At 33.8% G+C, this 20,715-nt stretch overlaps 1 protein-coding gene across 8 annotated transcripts in view; it reads right to left on the bottom strand.

Moving 5' to 3' along the window:
- CNOT2 (CCR4-NOT transcription complex subunit 2) overlaps nucleotides 1-20,715 on the bottom strand; it is a 115,870-nt gene that overhangs the window by 28,296 nt on the left and 66,859 nt on the right. For 4 of the 8 annotated variants that reach the window (XM_032170727.2, XM_032170724.3, XM_032170726.2 and 1 more), the window contains 4 exons: nucleotides 20,145-20,267; nucleotides 11,505-11,571; nucleotides 1,010-1,157; nucleotides 115-297 (listed from right to left, as the gene is read on the bottom strand). In XM_032170727.2, the coding sequence (XP_032026618.1) occupies nucleotides 115-297; nucleotides 1,010-1,157; nucleotides 11,505-11,571; nucleotides 20,145-20,267 (521 nt within the window). The other 4 variants (XM_058424934.1, XM_058424933.1, XM_058424935.1 and 1 more) reach the window with 4 other exon arrangements.

The following is a 20,715-nucleotide window of genomic DNA, read 5'->3' as shown; positions in this document are numbered from 1 at the left end:
AAACACACTTTAATTAGAGAGAAGCCACACCTCAAGAACAAAGTGAAAATATGAAAAGGCAAATCTGAGTATACCCAGAAAGACAATTATACACAGTATCAATAAACATCTTACCTGTTCACAGTAAAAGGCTGTCGAGAAGGCTGCTGCTTTGGCATACATATTATGCTTGGCGAGCTTCTGTTGGGGCTACCTAACCCTGAACTGCTCATGCTATTTGTCCTGCTAGGAATTCCAATGCCCTGACCAACCTGGGAGTGGTTCATCATATTCCTAGGATTCATAGGCAAAATACCCCTGAAAAAGAAGTCCATTATACTAAATAAGCTCTCTACAATCACTCATTAAAATTCTCTATAAATAATCAATTGGTCCAACCCTAGAATCTCAAATATACTTTCAAATTGCAGTTCTAATTTTTATTAATTCTTTAGTCATTCTAGCTCTTTGAAAAGAAAAAGTAAACAAACAATAAAGGGCAAATTATAGTGCAACTGATAAAAGGTGGTATCTAAGATGAGAGAACTACTGGTGTGACTGTGACATAAAATATAAATGTATTTCACACACATATTTAGAATAATTTCATTTCAAAGGCGTATCGTTCTATCCTCTGCATACTAAATGTATAGTCTATGTCATCTGTTTTACTTTATGCTCATTAGAGCAATGGATGTGTGGCGAGGGAGCAATGATCACAATCATCTGGGGAGGAATTTTAAATTGCACATATTCCTTTGAGGAAGACAGGTGCCTTTTGAAAAAGCTCCCCAGGAAATGATTAACCCTTGATATCCACCCCACTGACAACCAGTATGAGAGCTGCAGTATAAAAACCACTTGTACTGTACTTAACAATTTGCACTGAAATAAAAAGAGCATACGCATTTTCTTCCTCAGTGAAAGGCACTGAACCAGAAAATCAAATAATTACCTTATTAAAAAATTAAAAGTTTGTTTACTCTACCAAGATACATTTTGAAAAATATTCTGGTCCATCAATAAATACCTGCTTGGAGATGGAGGCGTGTGAAGTGACATTGTTGGTACCCCTGTTGTTGGCGTGACGTGGCTCGGTAACTGAGTGCCTTGTGATAAGCTGCGATTTAACTGAGGGGTATTGTTGCTCATCCCCCTCATTGGAAGGCCTAGTGCACCTAATAAAAAAATTCAGAAGAAGGAAATTCATTGCCATCAGGAATGAAATTGTTATCCATCTTCTGGAGTTGGCGATTGAAGACACTTTTAATGACCTAACATAGTACGCAAATTTTAGATAGATATATTCAATTCACTCCAAATAAACTCTGATTTTAACAAAAAATAGTTCTAGTCTGAAATTTAATATTATGAATGGATATTTCTTTCATATTCCTATTTTTCATATTTCAATTTCATGATAAAGTATGTCAATGACTAACAAGTTACAATATTATGAATGGATATTGCTCTAAAATTTCTTAAAGGCCTATTTGCATATATGTATGTGTATATACAAAGAGGCTATTATGAAATTTTGCAGTCACGTGTTTTTATGTCTTTATTCACAACTGATGTATACAGAAAGACATTTAACCCCGCTTTGCTGAAGTAGCTTTAATTTGATGTGATCCTTTAAAAATATATTTTAGAAAAAGCCAATTTACTATTTATACATATTTTTCAACATTACTATTTTTACAAACCCAACATAAAATCCCAGCAACTGTTAAAAAAACTCAAACTGATATAGCTATAAAAGACAAAATTTTAAAACATTTAAAAAGATGTCAAAATATAATGGCCTTGTATTTATTTAGTACCCCTGGAGCCAGGTGTGGGGATGGACTATACATTCTAATAGGTTTATTTATTTATTTTTTTAAGACTACTAAGAGTTTTATCATTCTGATACGAAACAAACAAACAAAACCACTGTGGATAAACTTTTTAAAAAAAATGTATATTTCCTGAGTTTTTATTCCAATCACAGGAATTATAAATTTTTTAATAATCCAGGATAATTATCATAGACAGCATACGTTTATTTTTTTCCCTTAAGTGATTTTTTTCACTTACACTGTCACATCTGTCTATGAATTCCTCCTCCTTTCCTCCATCTTCCTGACCCACACTTTTTAGTGCTTTCTATTTCTAGTCTGCTTCATCAACCAAACTTATTCTGAACTGGAGATTAAATAAAACTGATAAGATAGAGTGAGAGCTAATCAGTAAATAGATGACTTCAGTGCTAGGGATTTAAGGTGATTTTATCCTTTGGCATAATAATGTTTCACCTTCTAACCTAGGGATAGGAGTGGTTAGAGAGTATCTCGCTGATGGTTATCTTAAATTTGGCAGCCTGTATCTCAGCTTGTAGCCTAACTGTGCCTCTCAACTGAATGAATTTTAATCCAATCAATCTAATTCAATATAGCTAATATATTCTATGTATATACTTTTCACTCAGATTCCACGGTGACCCAAGCTTGGTTCTGCCTTTCTGTAAGATACTTTAAGGAAACTGGCCTAGATTACATGTACACTTTAATGTATGTCTACAGTCACCGTAAGTTTTCTGACTATGAGAATGCCACTAGCTGAAGCCACTTTCTTTGAATCTGGGACAAAATAAGGAAGAATAAGGATTTAAAATCAGCTTGCTTAAGATTTCTTCAGAAGAAATCTGTCTTTTCTGTCCCTAAAGCACACCATTTTTCTTTGAGGCTTTCTAGGTGTGCTCATAACAAACCATCAACATGATACTTTTCACATCATTCATTCAACAAACATTTAATGAATGCCTACTAGGTAACATGCATTGTGCTAGCTGCTGCGGATACGGCAGTGAACACAACAGAAAAGGCCCCTACCCTCAGGGAGCTTACATTCTACTCCCTAAACATGCTGTCCTGAAGTCAGCTATAGCTGCAAATTTTCCTCAGGAATGTGTTTCTCACAGTTACTGACCACCAAGATAATGTCAAACAATTTTAGAGCCAGAAGGATCGATCTTAAAGATCACCTAGTTCAATGTTCCCATTTTACAGACAGGTAAGGAACCTGAGCCTCATGTAAGTTAACTGACTTCTCCATGGCAACACAAAGAACTAGGACTAGAATTTAGATCTCTTAGCTCCTAATGCCCTTTAATAGCAGCAAGACAGGAGCCCAATGGAACTCTTGATTAGCACTCCTGTGAATGCCTAATTTCAACACCTCTAATGTATTTTCCCCCTGCTTTCTTTTTCCCTTTTGAATACGTTTCCCTCAACTTTTTTTCTAAATCTCCACGTCTTGCTCTCTTCCATTTTCTTTCTCTCATCTTCATACCTATCAGTTTTCTTTCTTCCTGTTTTACTTTTCCTTTACTTTTCACCCTCTCTACACATTCACCACCATAAACAAACATACACTTTCCAAAAATTAGTGCCTTTTTGGCCCCCTTTTAATAATCGTTAAGCCCTACAAAAGGCTCACTGAGATTTGACTCCTTCAAGTCTCCACATACATATTATTCTATGCTGTATCATAAAAATTTATAATTTCAGGAATATTTTAGAGATTGGAAATTATCTGACCAGCAAAAAAACAAATTTGGAGAAGAAAACAAGAATGGGCCGGGCGCGGTGGCTCACGCTTGTAATCCCAGCACTTTGGGAGGCCGAGGCGGGCGGATCACAAGGTCAGGAGATCGAGACCATGGTGAAACCCCGTCTCTACTAAAAATACAAAAAAATTAGCCGGGCGTAGTGGCGGGCGCCTGTAGTCCCAGCTACTCGGAGAGGCTGAGGCAGGAGAATGGCTTGAACCCGGGAGGCGGAGCTTGCAGTGAGCCGAGAGCGCGCCACTGCACTCCAGCCTGGGCGACAGAGCGAGACTCCGTCAAAAAAAAAAAAAAAAAAAGAAAACAAGAATGGTAAGGCTATTTGGTCAATTAGGGATTGGCATCCTTGAACTGATTTTAGTGCTAAAACTGGACAGAGACCGTATGGAATAAAGTAACTTACTTTCAGTGTTTAATTTTAGCTTTCTAAAATTAATCTTCACAAAAACAGCTAATAAATTCAAAAAGTCAAGTTTAATTTTGTTGAAGTAGTATAAAAAGATAAAAAAAGAATACATCACTTCAAATTGGATCATCAACCCCTGAATACTTAATAATTGTTACTTTAAATTTATTTTAAAAACTGAATTTCTTTAAAACATAAAGAATTAATGGCACTGGAAAGGTATATATAAAGATTTGTTTTTTGGAAACTAAATATACTAAGTAATTAACTTTGAGTTGCTTGAATCAAACTAACACAACTGAATAGGGCCAAGGGGAAAAAATCTAATCTCTCACTAGTATAATTAGAAACAATCACAGAAAATCATCTCTAAAATATTATGCCAAGAATAGGACATACAGCTGAAAACAAGAAAAAGAAAAATGGGAAGAACTCAAGGAGTTTTTCTTGGCATAAAAAAACTAAAACAGGCAAAAATATAAATATGTATAAATAAGCTTGTATATGAGCAGGTGACTGGAAGGACAGTAAAATTAAAATTTATTGGGCACTTATCAACAAAGCACTATACTACTTCCTCTCACTTCCTTCTTATAATCATCTTATAAAAAAGGTTATCACCTTTTTACAAAGAATAAAAACAAATTTTAAAAAAAAGTTTAAAAGGTTATAATTCTGAGTCAAATTTTTCTTTCAATCTAACAACTGATAATAACAACACAATATTAGGAGGACTATACGAACATATTCTAAATAGATTCCTACCTCTTATCTGGCAGAGTGTTAGTCAAATTCCTTATTGATCATTTTTCAGAAACCCTTAAAGAATATGATCTAAGAAATTATTCCATTAATTATTTCCACTGCACAAACTGATTAACAGCACATCCCTTAAACACTTATGGCAAAATATGTCATTCTTTATTCAATCTTTTGCTAGAAATAAAAAATATTAAGTTACATGAAAAAAATAAAATCATAGCAACCAAATCCCTGAATATTCATACTTAAATAAAGTATCCTAAAATCTTTATAGGGGCAGGACAGAGTAGTCCTTAACTGATGCCTTAAAGTGTCCCCTTTTCCATTTGCAAAGCAGCCAGCTTCCTCTAGGAACTCACTGGCATGCCCATACTAAAAAGGACAACAGTTCTGAATGGTGCTTTATCTCAATGGCTTCTTACCTTCAACCTGTCTTGCACTTAGCTGGTTAACAATCCCTGTAAAATTATTTCCTTACGCAATTTTCTTCATTAAATTCAAAGTATTTTAGAATAGAAAAGACTCCAGAGATTATCCAAGTAGGTTACAGATAAAGAATTCACACTAGGCATTAAGTGACTTGCTCAAGATCACAAGTAATGAGGCATTAAAGACAATGATCCAATTTCTTGACTCCTATTTCAATGCCTTTTTTGCAATCAATATCATTTTCCATTTTTTAATGGTAGTTAATAATGTTTGCATCATCCAGGGAACTTTAATATCTGGGTCTCCTCTCCAGCAATTGTGATTTTGGGCAATCATGGCAGTAGAATTTTAAAAATTCCCCAGGTATTTCTATGGGTGCAGTCAGGGTTGAGAACCACTGTTCTAGAATATTAAAATTCTGTCAAGACCCAAAGATGTTTTCTAACCTTAACAGACATTTTACTCTGTTTACACACTACATATCTGATTTATAATCTTCTTTCTTCTTTCTCTATTCCTTTCCTTGAATCTGTCCTTTACTACTCATATCTAACTCCTCACCAAGAATACTTTCCCTTCTCTTGTTCTAGAGATACAAAAGACTACTTAAAAATAAATAAGTGCTATGACCAAGGTGTTTACATGCATTAGACATGGAGTGCTTGAGCGCTTGTAGGAGGGACCACACTAACTCAGACTTGGGAATAGAGTGAGTTTGGGAGCAGAAAAATTTTCCTGGAGGAGACAGAAGATAGTATATGAATTAAATAACGTATGAGACTTAGCCAGGTGTTTGGTGGTGGCAGTGGTGGGGAGTCAGGTGGGTATAAATGTTACAATAGTTCAGTCTGAGAGAATGACAAGATATATGAAAATAAGGACAAGTTATACACCTGGAGGAGGAACAGACTTTGCCTTCTAGGTGCTAAGAATGTATGAGACAAGAAACATGGATGGAGCTAAGTGGCTTCAACAACTATGAGAAGTGGCTGCTGTGCTCGAATCAGCTGAGAGTCTCAATATCTGGCTGGATCTTTAGAGGAGTGCCACAGAATCTTTACCTGTGGAACAGCTCTGTGGATCTCCCAAGTACACTCTACACTCCCTCAACCTAAATTTCTGCTCTAAATTAGTGGCACTCATTCACAAAGGTTTGCAGGTCTGAAACCTTAGAAATCATTCTTGATCCCTTTCTTTCACTCCTATATCATCAAGTCCCATTAGCTCTATCTACAAAATGTACCAAATCTGATCACTTCTCAACACCTCCACTAGTCCAAGTCATCGTATTTTTTTTTTTTGCCTGGACTACTGCAGTATTAGTAACATTCTCTCTCCCTCTCTCCATAAAAACAGGACATTTGTTATTTGCTATATTCCTACTTATATCTTGAAATAATACCTCATTCATTGTAGGCACCCAATAAATACATAATTATTAGAATACATTCTATCATAATGTCTTAATTCAACAGATTCTTGGCACCTGTGGATTTAACACTGGTAGTTTCTACTATGTACAAATGGCTTTCTAGGGTCATGGCATTCAGGTTTCAAAGAAACTGATGTTTTCAGCTCATGTTCACATAGTTACTCTTACAAAGTAATATAATCCTGGCTCTACTACTTACAATCTGTGTAACCTTGAGCAAATTCCTTAACCTCTCATGGAGCTGTTGTGAAGGTTAAATGAGTTAATTCACATAAATACTTAAAATCGCATCTGATACACAGTAAATAATATTCAATAAATATTAGCTCTGTGTGTGTGTGTGTGTGTGTGTGTGTGTGTGTGTGTGACATACCTATGACAAGAAAGCCAACAGGTGGTACCAAAAGTGAAGATAAAATAAGACAGTCTAATGAAGTGATGGTTTTCACACACACAAAAAAGATGTTTTATGGTGGAAAATGTTATGCTATAGCTGTGTTCTTGAACTTGAAAAGTAGCAATGATCTTGAAATAAATCCCTCAGAAATGTGAAGACTGTACTTCTTGCTGAATCAATATAACAGCCTAACAGGTTTCTCCAGTCTTGATAAAGCAGGCCATTTCTAAATCTATCCCATGCTGTGGATGTTATTCCCACTGCTAAAACAACTTTACTCACAGTCCGTTCAATGCTAATCTCAAATATAATCTCATCAGTAAATTCTTTTCCTAATCATTTTCCAAGATACGTGATTACTCCTGCCTTTGAAATATCCAAATAGTCTACAGCCGTACCATCCTGAATGTGCCCTATCTCTTCTGAAATATCCAAATAACCTTGAACTTCTTACTCTACTACATAGTAAAATCATTTGTGTACTTATCCTACTAGATTATATGAGACTGCCTCTTGTTCATCATGCATTCAAGATTTACTGAGTGCTTGTCATATGCAAAGTACAGAGGATACAAAGGCAACGAAGACATGCAATAAATAATGCAGCAACACCATAGCAGTAGGTACACTATGCACAGATGGCATAAATGAGGATGATCTCTTCTACCACACATCTGCAGTATCTAGAATGGCACAACATGTATGGTAGGGACCGATAAGCATTTGTCAACTTTAATTCCTACCTCCTTTTTGAAGCTTTTCCATACCACTATAGCTTACCTTCTTTTTTTTTTTTTTTTTCTGGTTCTCCTCAAGGAGAATGGTATAGACAGAATTTGCTTCCTAAAGGTCTGTCTACACCATTCTGCACACAGTATCTTTTAATCTATGTATTAGCATCACAGGCTGTTTTTTAATATTTTACATATAAATATGTCCTATCTTCCCCAACTATAAAACATGTGTTCAAAACAGCAAGAAATCCTAGAGCACTCTGTACTTATTACTAAGCATTTAGTATCTGTTCAATGGTCCTACAATTTCCGAAAGCAACCAAAATATGTCATGCACCTATTTACATAGCTGATAGCATCACTTCTGAACCATCCCACCTGTGCTCTGGGTTCTCTATGAAGCAAGTAGCTTTCACATAGGTGTTCTTAAAGCAGGAGGCCAAAGAAATGTCTGCTGTAAGCATGAGACTATGTCATTGTTCTCAAGCTAGGAGTCCAGAACTTAGAAAGACAGATTTAGCTCCTCTTCCAACTAGATGCCTGGGTCCTCAGGGAATTCAGACACAAATTTGTATAATGAATTCACCCAGATATTTTGATAAGCTAGGTACCTGTAAGATAATATGCACATAGAAAGCACTCAGTAAATGACAGTTTCCTTTTTCTCCAATCTTACAAGGCCCTAGATCCTGTTGGTAACTAAGAAACGGTAAATGCAACTATCAGCCACTTAATTCCAATGCTTTAACTATCCAGAAGAAATTAATTCCTGGTTCTCTGTTGATTCTAATCTAGGAGACAGCTTAAGGGAGCTCATGGGTCTTGAAGCCCATAAGGTGTACAGTTAAGTCTTCACTTAATGCCACTGATCATTCTTGGAAACTGTGATTTTAGGCAAAAAAACATACAGCAGGTCCTTGAATAGTGTTGTTTCATTCAACATCAGTCCATTGTAATGTTGATGAGAACAAAAAATTGGTTTTGTTATATGTAGTTTTGCTTCAAGTCGCAGTTTCAAAAAAACTTATGTTAAGTGAGGACTTAATTCACCTGAAAGCTTATCACACACTTAAATATAACAAATAGGAAACATTATGCAACTTGAATACAAGAGTATGTTCATTGGTTTCTATAGTTATCATTCCATGTACAGTATTCACGTGAATTCTTGGATGAAAAGTCTCTTACATATTTGGATACAATCATACTATACTAGAACCGAAGACCATACAGGTCTCTGTTCCAGTATTTTCTGGCTACTTCATGGCACTGCATAATCACTTCCACCCAAATCTAGCCAAATCTAAGTTTAAGCACTTCTGTATCTATTCCAAGACGAACTCCCTTTCTTGTTTAATCTCAGTGACTCTTAGAGAGGGCACTCTTCCTTCTGTATCTCTTCCACCTCTAACCATCAAGAACACACAATAGATAGTAGATCTCACATTTTAATGGCACAAATTACAATTAAAGTTTGCCAACTGAACAGAATTGATAGTGGTACTCAATGCACTTGGGAAACGAACTTTTAGTTAAACCAATCTCAATGTGCAATTACAGTAAGTTGCCATAAGAATAATATCTCTAATCTACACTCACCTACTAATTCCTTATCTCTCCATCTTTCATTCAACTCAGTCCCTTAAGTTTTGTCATTCTGACTTAAATTATTAAAACCTTAACCCTCAAGACCCACATGGTAGCTTGTGTTCTGCTGTCTGACAAGGTGTTTGTTCAGATTACCTACCAGCCGAATGACCTATTTGGCTTTCTTGGGTCTGTCCTAACAGACAGAAATTGGCAACCTAGACTCTTTCTTCCTCCACTAGTTATAGCTTCTAGATCGATATCTTGGAAAAAAATAATTACACCCTGACCTGAAATATTACAGTTCCAGTTGATCTAAGGTTCAATTTTTCTGTACTCTATCTAATACTTAAAATGTCACTTTAAAAGAGTAAGCCATACATTCAAAATGTCGCTTCACCAATGTTACAGGAATATAGCTATTTAATATACTGAACTCCAGTGGAAAATGTTTGCCATACATGGCTTCTTTTTAAACTAGTAAGTACCTTAAAAATTCTTTTTCTAATGAAAATAAATTTGCTCATGTATTAATCTTTGTATGTCCTTAAAAACAAAAACATAAATGTCTGTCATACCAATGATATAACTGCATTTCAAACCTAACCCATTCCACATCCTAGCCCAGTTAGAATTTCACATTTGTAGGTTAAAAAAATTAGACCAGAATTTTAAAAAATCCAGATAGCTGATTATAACTATAGTAATTGCCATTATCCTTTACAAAATAACCTTAGTTTCTCAAATACAATTTTTCTCCAATCCATATCTACTTTCTGCTGTGATAAACGGTGGTCTTCCAAAAGATAAAGTAAGTTCTCTGCAGTTGCTCTAAAGAAATAAAAGGTAGCTTTAAAATAGCTAGATATGTCTATAGTAAGGGTTACCAGAAGGGTGAAAGCCATACTAAAACACAGGGTAAACAGAATAAATTACTAGCTAATAATAGTCCTTCAACAACTAGGATAAATATTTGTAGATAAACAATTTTTTTATGTAATAAGCTTTGAAAATACATTTCTTGGTTTAATTGGAGAAACTGTTAATACAGAGTAACTTTTATCTACTAATTCTATATTAACAAAATTGTGTTCCATAGCAAAAAAGAGAAAAGCCACAAAAGATAGAAAAAAGTAAATGGAAACCATGTTTGTATATGAAATAAGTTTCATCCTCCCACTTCGAATCAGTTTGGAAGGTAAAGTGTTATGACAAACTATTCTGATACCTATCAAAACTTTGCTTTTCATTATACTGGGAGAGTTCCAAATCAAATTATTGATTTTTACTTGAAACTGGTTAAGATAGTCATCAGATGTCTTCTTCAGTTATTCAATTATCCTATAATGTCTGATGGGAATTTATAATACTTTTAATTCCCTTCTTCTATTAACAGAGATTACATTAACAGAAATGGGAGATCAACAGATCTGACATTAACAGAGATGATAAAATCATACTAATATTTAACAATTTGGGAAGTTAATTTGAGAAAATATAAAGATATTTTATTGTTTGGTTTTATAAAAATTTTATGTAATAATAGCTAACATTTATTGAGCACTTACTATGCACTAGGCTCTGTGCTAAGCGCTTTAAAAGTATTACAACACTTTAAAAAAATAGAAGCCTGCAAAATGGAACAAGCATTAAACTGTGAGTCAAAAATCTAGATTCTATATCCAGACTGAGCTAAAGCAAAAGAAGAAATATTTAAGAAATACTTGTGAAACAACATTTTACAAACCGCTAAGTAATGAATTTACTTAATAAACAGGCGCGCACGCGCACACACACACACACACACACACAGTAGCCAATCAAATAAGCTAAAAAAAGCTTTTAACTTCCTTTAATTGAAAATACAGAGAATGTCTATTTTTAGTTTGTTTAGCAAATTCTTCAAAAATACTGCAAAAAATTTACGGATATAAAAGACGTTGAAATAAATTTCAATCTATGCTATATCCAAGTAATAGCAACCTTAGGATCAATAAGGTCTGAAATAATGAGGTTTTGCTATGTAAGTAAAATAAAACTCTGAAAATTAAACATTTTTCCTTTTAAGTCATAAAATAAACCCACAAAGGAAGTACTGGTTGTTCTTTATTTGGTAGTTACTTATTTTTCTCTTTAAATAAAGTATCCCAGAATAAATACAAAATTCTTACTTTGTTGCCCGTATAAACTTGCCCCAAACTGAGACAGCTGACCTGATGTAGATGGTGATGCCAGCATCTAGAAACAAATTAATTACATTAGAGCATAAAGAAAACAGAGCAGAGCATTGTATTTACACTCTACAAATCTGTAAATCATACCATAAATGTGAAAATCTAACACTTTTTCTCATTCTTCAGAAAAACATAAAACAAACATTCTACATTCCATGTTTTCTTAAGAGAATATCACAATTGGATAAAACCAAACTGTGCAAATGAAATTAATTTTTAATACTATAAGTTTTCTAAAAGTCACACTAACTTGAGTTATAGCAGCACTACTATTTCACTTAGCAAGTTAAAAAAATAAAATTATATAGGCATGGTATATAATTTATATATTTGTGATATGAACCTCATGGCACTTGTACAATGCCTTTGAATTTACTTCATCAATTTTTTTTTCCTTGTAGATGTAAATTATTTGAAGATATATTATGTTCACAGAACATATATTCATTTTATATATCCTCATAGAAATGAATGTAGTAGTGTCATATACTCAAAGTAAATACTGAAGCTGAGTAAATAAAAATATGTGTGTGTGCATATTTGTGTATTTCCTGTCTTATATTAGACAACCATCAAAACATTCTAATTAAATAAGACATGAGCCATGTCATCAAGGGGCTTACAATCTAGTGGGGAAAGAGAATGAATTATACAACTCATTATGTTTTAAGGCACAGTGTGCCTTAAATGCTCTAAAGGAAACATGAAACATCCCTGGAGCTACACAAAGGTATCAGGAATACTCTATAGAGTGGTAACATTTAGGTACATACAATGAAGGGGTCTTCCCTCAAGAATATGAAGTGAGTATAAGTGTAATAAAGGTTAGTAATGTAATCAGAAACCACCTGTACCCCCAAAACTATTGAAATTCAAAAAAATTGAACAAAAATTTTAAAATTAAACACAAAAACCCAGTATCCAGTTGTTAAAAAAAAATAAAGGTTTGTAATATTATTAGAGAACATAAACAGTGGCGACAGGATAACTATGAAAGGAGATAAAGTTCACCTCTATTTGGAGATAAAGCTCACCCACATTATGGCATAGAAGAATGCAAAATAAATGTCATACAAGAATGGCTACCAACTATAGCAATAAAAAGAAAAATAATACTAAGCAACAAGGTGGCAATCAAAATGGGCTTTGGGAAGATAACTCTAATAGCAAAAATAGGATATGTTGAGATACTAAATGACAACAGCAGAAGTGAGACTAAAAATAAGAGGTATTCTGGTGGTAGAAGTAACAGTTATTTTACGTCCTGTTGACTAGCTGGGGTATAACGGGAAAAGGAGGTGAATGGAGACTCAAAAGAGAGAACTATCAGAGGCTGATCTGTGGTTTCCAGGGATGAAAAATCATGCTGACACTGATCACAGTTAGAAAAACCAAGAAGTGAAACGTGTATTTTTGTTTGTTTTTTTTCTATTTTCTCACTCTGTCTTGTGGTGCTGAGGTGAAACACTTAAACAGTAGAGGTTTTACAATATACATTTCATACTATTTTCATGTCAAAATTCTAAGTTGTTTTAATTATACTAAAGTTTGCAAAATTTTTATACAACTATAGTTTTAGACCAATGATACACATCAGACACTCTTGAGGTAGGGCTGAGTTATACACCACTCTAAAGAAAACAGTAATTTGGTAAGACAGTAGTGATTTTTCTATAAAACAAACAAACAAAAAAATCAAACCTTATAAATATTCCCTCCCAAATCCAGAGGATGTGCGACCTAGATAATTAAACTAACATTCTTTATCTATACAATTAAACTATATATTCTTTCCCAATTATAACCCAACAGATCAAAAGATGCCTGATAAGTTCTTTTCTTAGGTATTATAGATTACTGTTACTGCATTAACTGAAAATATTTTGTAGGTATATTAAAAGTTCATTTCCAAATTGCAAGAACAAGAATATATAATAAAGCTTTAGTTGATCACAGAAGGTAAAAGGTTTATGGCACATGTACACCTATGTAACAAACCTGCACGTTCTGCGCACGTATCCTGGAACTTAAAGTAAAATTAAAAATAAAAAAGGAAGTTATCCTTTTTAGTAAGTTTTCTTTTATGATTATGTAGTGGCCTTCTTTATTCCAAATAATGCTTGATATCTTAAAATCTGGTTTTCCTGATAGTAATACAAATCAACCATCAAAAAAAGGAGGTAAAAGATTTATATAAAATTCTTAAGAATCATGATTTTCTGTCATTACAAGCTATAAATGAAAAAGTACAGTTGTTTCTAAATGCTGCAAATATAAGATGTTCGCCATCATAAATGCATGACTTAGAACAATCCATAATGTGAATATTGTCAAACAAAACACTTAAAACATTTTTCATCAGATATTTATGTTTATCGAATAGTTAACTCCAGACAACACACATTTTAGTCTACTTTCTCACACTGATTATACATCCATGAATTACAGATATGCCTGGGTATCTACCTGCCCTCTCAAAATGGGAGGAGGGAGTAAGTAGGGAGGGGAAGCAGAGCATGAAGGTAAAAAGGTGGCAGGTCCCTAGGCCAATTACTTGAGATCAAGAACCGTAGGCTGATTCACTAACTAAACAGTGTAATATTAAATACGATCTTCTGTATGTGCCACTACATGAAGGTGGTTAGTAAACACAGCTTTACAGGAATAATAAAAGTTTAATGTTAAATTTAAGAGTTTATAACCTTCAACACATTCATGTAAAATAAGCATTGATCAGCTATACAGACATATCTTAAAATTACTGCCTCAAAATGTGTCAAAAATGCAAATATCTAATTTCTTATAAAGTCTATCCCTAAGAACCTGTACTTTTAAATTCTGATGGCAATATTTCATGAAACAAGTCAGTGCTAAAAATGGATTTAACACAGTAAAGAAATGTGAATGTCACAGAAATGCTTTTTATGAGTATAGAAAATGCACAAGAAATATACTCTGACAGAACAGTAAGTACTATTAACAGAAAACAAAATTTATATATTTTTTAAATTCTGAAAGTTAATAATATAAAGGTAAATTTCTTAGAAAAATATAAAACTTTAGATCAAGTTACATTACAGTAGGGGATGCAGCACAAGTAAAAAGAGCCTAGTTTTGGAGTCAGAAATAATCTGGGTTTGAATCCTGGTTCTGCCACTTACCTATGGAACAGCCAATACTTGGTTTCCTTCCTATAAAATGAAAATAACTACCTACCTCACAGAGCCGAACTGAAGGTTAAATGAAATAAGATATGGCATATAGTATGTGCTCAATAAATGGTAGCAGCAGCTGCTAATAATCTAATCTTCCCCTCAGTTGCAGAACTCTCATTAACAGGAGTGAGAGGGGGCATTCAGACTCTTGAGAAATTTATTAAATAATACCCTTAATTTATATAACTTTTTGCCCAAGGAGCTAAAGAAAGAAGTTTATCTTCACAAATTCCAGGTAAAATAAGGCGTAGAACTTGTGCTCTTAAGAGTGGCAAAAGGTAGAAAAAGATTAATAGAATGCTGAAAACAACAAGTTACAGCACACTTTAAAATCATCATAATAATCAGGTCTTCCATATCTCTCAGAAATCTACAATGCACACTGCAGTCAAACAACAACAATAAAAACCAGGAAGCAACTAGAAGAAACAGTAATGTGATTCTGGTTATTTCCCTAACCCATCACAGAGCTTCTTTATCCTTTAATATACAGAATGTCAAAGAAATCCACAAATTGTTGTAAGGAAATACAACAAAATTTTGTTAAATAAAAATCCCATGACCATGACAGCAATTCAAAAATAATATTTGTTTTAAAATATTATTTTTAAAAGACTGTATAATATACTCAAAATTATGATGATAACATAATTCCTAGCACTATGTTATTATTCCAGGACAAAAATGACAAATGAATTATGACTTTTTAACTGTACCATATCTACAAAGAGAAAGAGAGACAAAGAAAGAAAGCCTATACATGCACACACATAGAGTTCCAGATCTAGACAGAAGCTAAAGAACCTTTAAAATTGGAAAACGGATGACTTAAAACATGAAACTAATGAAATCTAGCAAACAGGCACAAAAAAAGAAAACTATGAGAAGGTAATACATTAAAAAGAACAAGGCCAGGCATGGTGGCTCATGCCTGTAATCCCAGCACTTTGGGAGGCCGAGGTGGGCAGATCCCCTGAGGTCAGGAGTTCGTGACCAGCCAGACCAACAAGGAGAAACCCCGTTTCTACTAAAAATACAAAAATTAGCCAGGCGTGGTGACGCATGCCTGTAATCCCAGCTACTAAGGAGGCTGAAGCAGGAGAATCGCTTGAACCCAGGAAGCGGAGGTTGCTGTGAGCCAAGATCACGCCATTACACTCCAGCCTGGGCAACAAGAGCGAAATTCTGTCTCAAAATGTCCCCCAAAACAAACAAACAAACAAACAAACAAACAAACAAACAAACAAGAACAAAAGAGAAAAGGGGCAAGGGAGGAGGCAGACAGTAAAATAAAATAGTCATTAAGTCACAGAACAGGGTAGCTTACAAATCAGATAACTGACGATATGCATCTACTAGGTATTTCAAATAATTTTCATTAAAATATTCTTAAGCTTACATAAGGAACATTTGAAAAATAGTGCAATACTCAATGTAGTTAATTCCTTAAACACTTGAGACTCAAATTTTTTATTAAAAACAAGTATGGCATTATATTATATTATATTGTCTGAATGTCAGGTTACAGCTGAAGTACAAATTTACGGAAAGACATATGACTGACTCAAGGAATGTTTACATTTTGAAGGGTTTCAATATTCATTGTTAACCTATTTTCTACAGTCTGTCTTAATTACAGCAGTCACTTCAGTGCCCCCCTCACAAACACTAACTAGTCTCTCACTTAAAAAAAAAAAAAATCCTTCATGAGCTATGTACTATTGTTCCTATTTTACAGATGAGAAAACTGAGACACACAGAGACTGATGTCCTAAGACACACGGCTAGCAAATCAGGTAGCTGACATAAAAACTTACATAGTAGGATTTCCAGGGCCTACATTCTCAATCACCAAAAACTAATAAAAGAGTTTTACATGGCAGTTTGTTATAAAATAACTACACAAAGTATTCCATAGGTCAGTAAAAACCAATCTGAAAAATGCAATGAAAATGGCAACTGCATAGCCCTATTAAAACCCATAAAGAACAAGATTAAAGGGAGAAATATCCTTCTGAAAAACCATCTATATTGGTATTAATGTGCAACAATCAAAAACCATTTTTTTAAAAAAAGGATGTCAAAGATTCTTACCCAAGATGTTAAAATGGTCTACAAAGCTATGGCAATTCAATTATGTTGTAGTTCTGACACAGATCAGTATGGTACACAGAACAAGATCTTAGAAACAGGCCCAAGAATGTATGAGACACTAGTACATATAATAAAGGGATATTTTAATTAGCCATAAATTAATGATCTAACCCAGGGGTGGGCAAATTATTGCCTGTAGGACAAATCCAGCACACTGCCTGTTTTTGTAAGATACATGAACCAAGAAAGTTTTTACATTACAGATGGTTATATAAAGACCTATTATACAAAATAGGTTTTGATTTTATGTATATCCTTGATTTTGCTTCTTGGTCCACAAAGCCTAAAATGGTTACTGTCTGGTTCTTTAAGGGAAAGTTTTCTGACCCGTGATTTAAAGCAGAAATGGTGTCTGGGCAACTGGATAAGCTTGTAGAAAAAAAAAGTATTTGGAACCCTACAATTCACAGGTTAAACCAAAACACATTTCTAATGGACATAAATTATATGTGAAGAACAAAACATAAAAGTATTATAAGAAAGTAATTGAGAAATGTCTTCCTCAGTATGATCTCGAAAACAGAGGGCATTTAAAAATAAGACTGACGGATCACATTTAATTAAAATGACAAATATACGTATACTACAAATACCATGAATTAAAGGTGAAAAACTGGGAAAATATTTGTAATAACAAGAGGTTGTTATCCTCAATACATGGAGAATGCAAACTAGTAAGACTTAAGATCTCAATAGAGAAATAGAAAATGACACAAAAAAGGTACACAAAGGGCCGGGCGCGGTGGCTCACGCTTGTAATCCCAGCACTTTGGGAGGCCGAGGCGGGCGGATCACGAGGTCAGGAGATCGAGACCATGGTGAAACCCCGTCTCTACTAAAAATACAAAAAATTAGCCGGGCGCGGTGGCGGGGGCCTGTAGTCCCAGCTACTCGGAGAGGCTGAGGCAGGAGAATGGCATGAACCCGGGAGGCGGAGCTTGCAGTGAGCCGAGATTGCGCCACTGCAAAAAAAAAAAAAAAAAAAAAAAAAAAAAAAAAAAAAAAAAGGTACACAAAGGAAGAAATACAAATGACCGATAACTATATGGAAAAGACACATCACACTGTGTGTGTGTAAAATTAATGATGTTTTACTGTATGTACACAAAAACAATAAGCTTGTCTATTAGCAAAGACTTAAATGTAATTGCTGGTATTCTTGTTGGCATGGAGAGTGGTGATTACAGTAAAAACTGGTACAAACTTTTTGATGGAAAATATGTCTGTATGACCTAGAAGGTTTAAATAATTGTGTATTTTTCAATAAAAATATTTAAAGCATAAAATTAGAATTTTAGCAATTATTTCTGATAGCATTATAGGTAATTTTTCTTCTTCAAGTGTATTTTTAAAAATTTGTATAATTTACCTGTGCTATTTTGTAATTTTAAAAAAGTAACAGCAACAGCAGCCAATGTATGAGGTAGCTAACATATTATTACTCCTATTTTTACAGAAAAGGAAACTGAGACTTGGAGAATTTCTTGCTAACAGGCAAAGTCAGGATCCAAACACACATATTTGTATTGCTTTGGAGTCCAAGTTCTTAATTCCTATGCCATACTATGTTCTTAATATTTTTTTAAAAGACATTAATTTTTAAACCATTAAAAAAATGGTTCGTGAATCAAACCATTCCATTACTACTGTGCCAACCAACTGGATCAGAATGGTGGCCAACATTTGTGAGTATGTGTGCAAGTAGATATACTAATTCTGATTTTAAAATGTAGACATATAGTATTTCTGCTTTTGAGAAGACATATATCTCTTTGTCATTCATTCTCTTTATATACTTTTAGATTTCAGTCTGAAAGCTTCCTATCTTCCTAATTAGAATAAACGCATTTCATCAGTAATAAATATTTCATTAACATTTTCCAAGCAAACTTAACTTTCATTATATAATCACAGCAATACACACAAATTGTAGGTTTTTGTTTCTGCAACGATACTACCAAAAATATATCCCAAATTCTTTATTTACAAGGTCAACACTTAAAATAGAAACCAGTGTAAATAATAATTCAATTATAAGTTACATAGCACATAGCTAAAAGCACAGTAAGATAACAGAAAATTAGATGAAATTATTCCATAAGCTATTAAACTACACAATAATTATCAACAAAGCCACAACACACATTAGTTGAAAAAAGCCCAATAATGCCATTGACAGTTTGTTTCCAAAATGACACAAGAATGTTCAAATCAAAATAAAAAAGGAAAATACAAAAACAGAATAACAAACATCCTAACATAAACCTAGTAGGTTAAGCTGATTTGCGAAATTCTGCAAAGACAAACGAAGTGATTTACTAATGATCGACTTCAAAGAAAAACAAGGGCATGTGTTCCCTATCTTAGAACTTTATAAATGCTTCAAACATCAGTAAAAATCTCATTAAGTTAATAGCTAGATTGTTTTATACATAAGGAGATCTGGCATAGCAAGTTTATAAAGTGTGAAAGGTAAAAAAGTTGGGCAGGTATACAAAGTATAAGAATGCAACTGGTGTGACTAGAGAGTACAAAGTAGCTTAACAGAATTTTAGTAATTACATTCATTTTAAAATATTTTATAAATTTGCTAATTATGACTTGGTTGCATTATAAATCCTTTTATCCCAAATGGGATTATTGACCTATTAGCCTTCCAAAGCATTTAATTCATATCTCTATATCATCCATCACATTTTGAATACAGTTCTTCCAAATTTTTCCTATTGTAGTATCCCTATGGCTGAACAGAGGAGAGATACACCGAGGTCCAGAATTACAGCTAGATGACACAATAAGCATAAAGTTTTATTACAGCTTGTCATTATATCTTCAAGTCTGTGTAAATCTGCTTTCTGTTCTATCTCTGCATTTATTTTAATATCAAACAAGTTATTTCCCATATTGAACAAACAAAAAAAATCAGTGATCTAGAAGTTATACCATGTTTACTCCATGTCTTTGAGTACTTCTATCACAGTATTACCATATCCCAATTGGAGAATCACGGGATATTTATTTTCCCCATTAGAATACAAATTCATTGTCTTTGTATCCCAAAAGGATACAAGCACCAAAGGGACTAGCACTGTGCCGAAAAGATTGTCACTCAACCACAGACAGTATTCTGCACTTGATATGCTGTTTTTCAGGAACCCAGACACAGACTTACATTGCTGAAAAAATACAACATAATTGATTAACTTACATCTTTTTCTGACCGATGTGGAAACATAGAAGACTGGCTGTAGTACATGTTTTCGTCATGGTAGTCACTGTCGACCCCCTCTACAAACTTCTTTCTTGAAGCACCAAACATGCTGTTTGTCACCTAAACAAAAATATTACTTTTATCAGGGGTAATAGTTTGGAAAATGTTCAGTTTTACCTTACTTCTATGTGGAAAACAGAACATGAAGGGAGCATTGCTAAGATACAGAAATTGATCAACTAATGGCTAGCGGGGCATGTGATAAAGTCATAAATCTGATTATAACAATAAAGTGTTAGATGTTTATTTCCAGACCCTAAAAGTAGGAGAATCACATAAAGCCTATCTTAACAATTCCACTTCCTTTTAAAAAACTAAGTATACCTTACTCTTCAAAAATGGCAACCCCAAATATCATTTTCCCATACATAGATTTTTTAAAAATTAAGTTTAGGTTTAATTATTCAAAATCTTCACATGCATCTTCCACATTTGTGTATTTGTCATCACCTTATTTTCTCAGTTATCTGTTTTCCCAAGCATTCATTTTTCCTTACAATCTAAGTTT

Source organism: Hylobates moloch, unplaced genomic scaffold (genome assembly GCF_009828535.3).
Source record: "Hylobates moloch isolate HMO894 unplaced genomic scaffold, HMol_V3 SCAFFOLD_12, whole genome shotgun sequence".
Lineage (NCBI taxonomy): Eukaryota > Metazoa > Chordata > Mammalia > Primates > Hylobatidae > Hylobates > Hylobates moloch.
The sequence above is the reverse complement of the archived record's forward strand: the minus strand, read 5'-3'. Positions and strand labels throughout refer to the sequence as shown.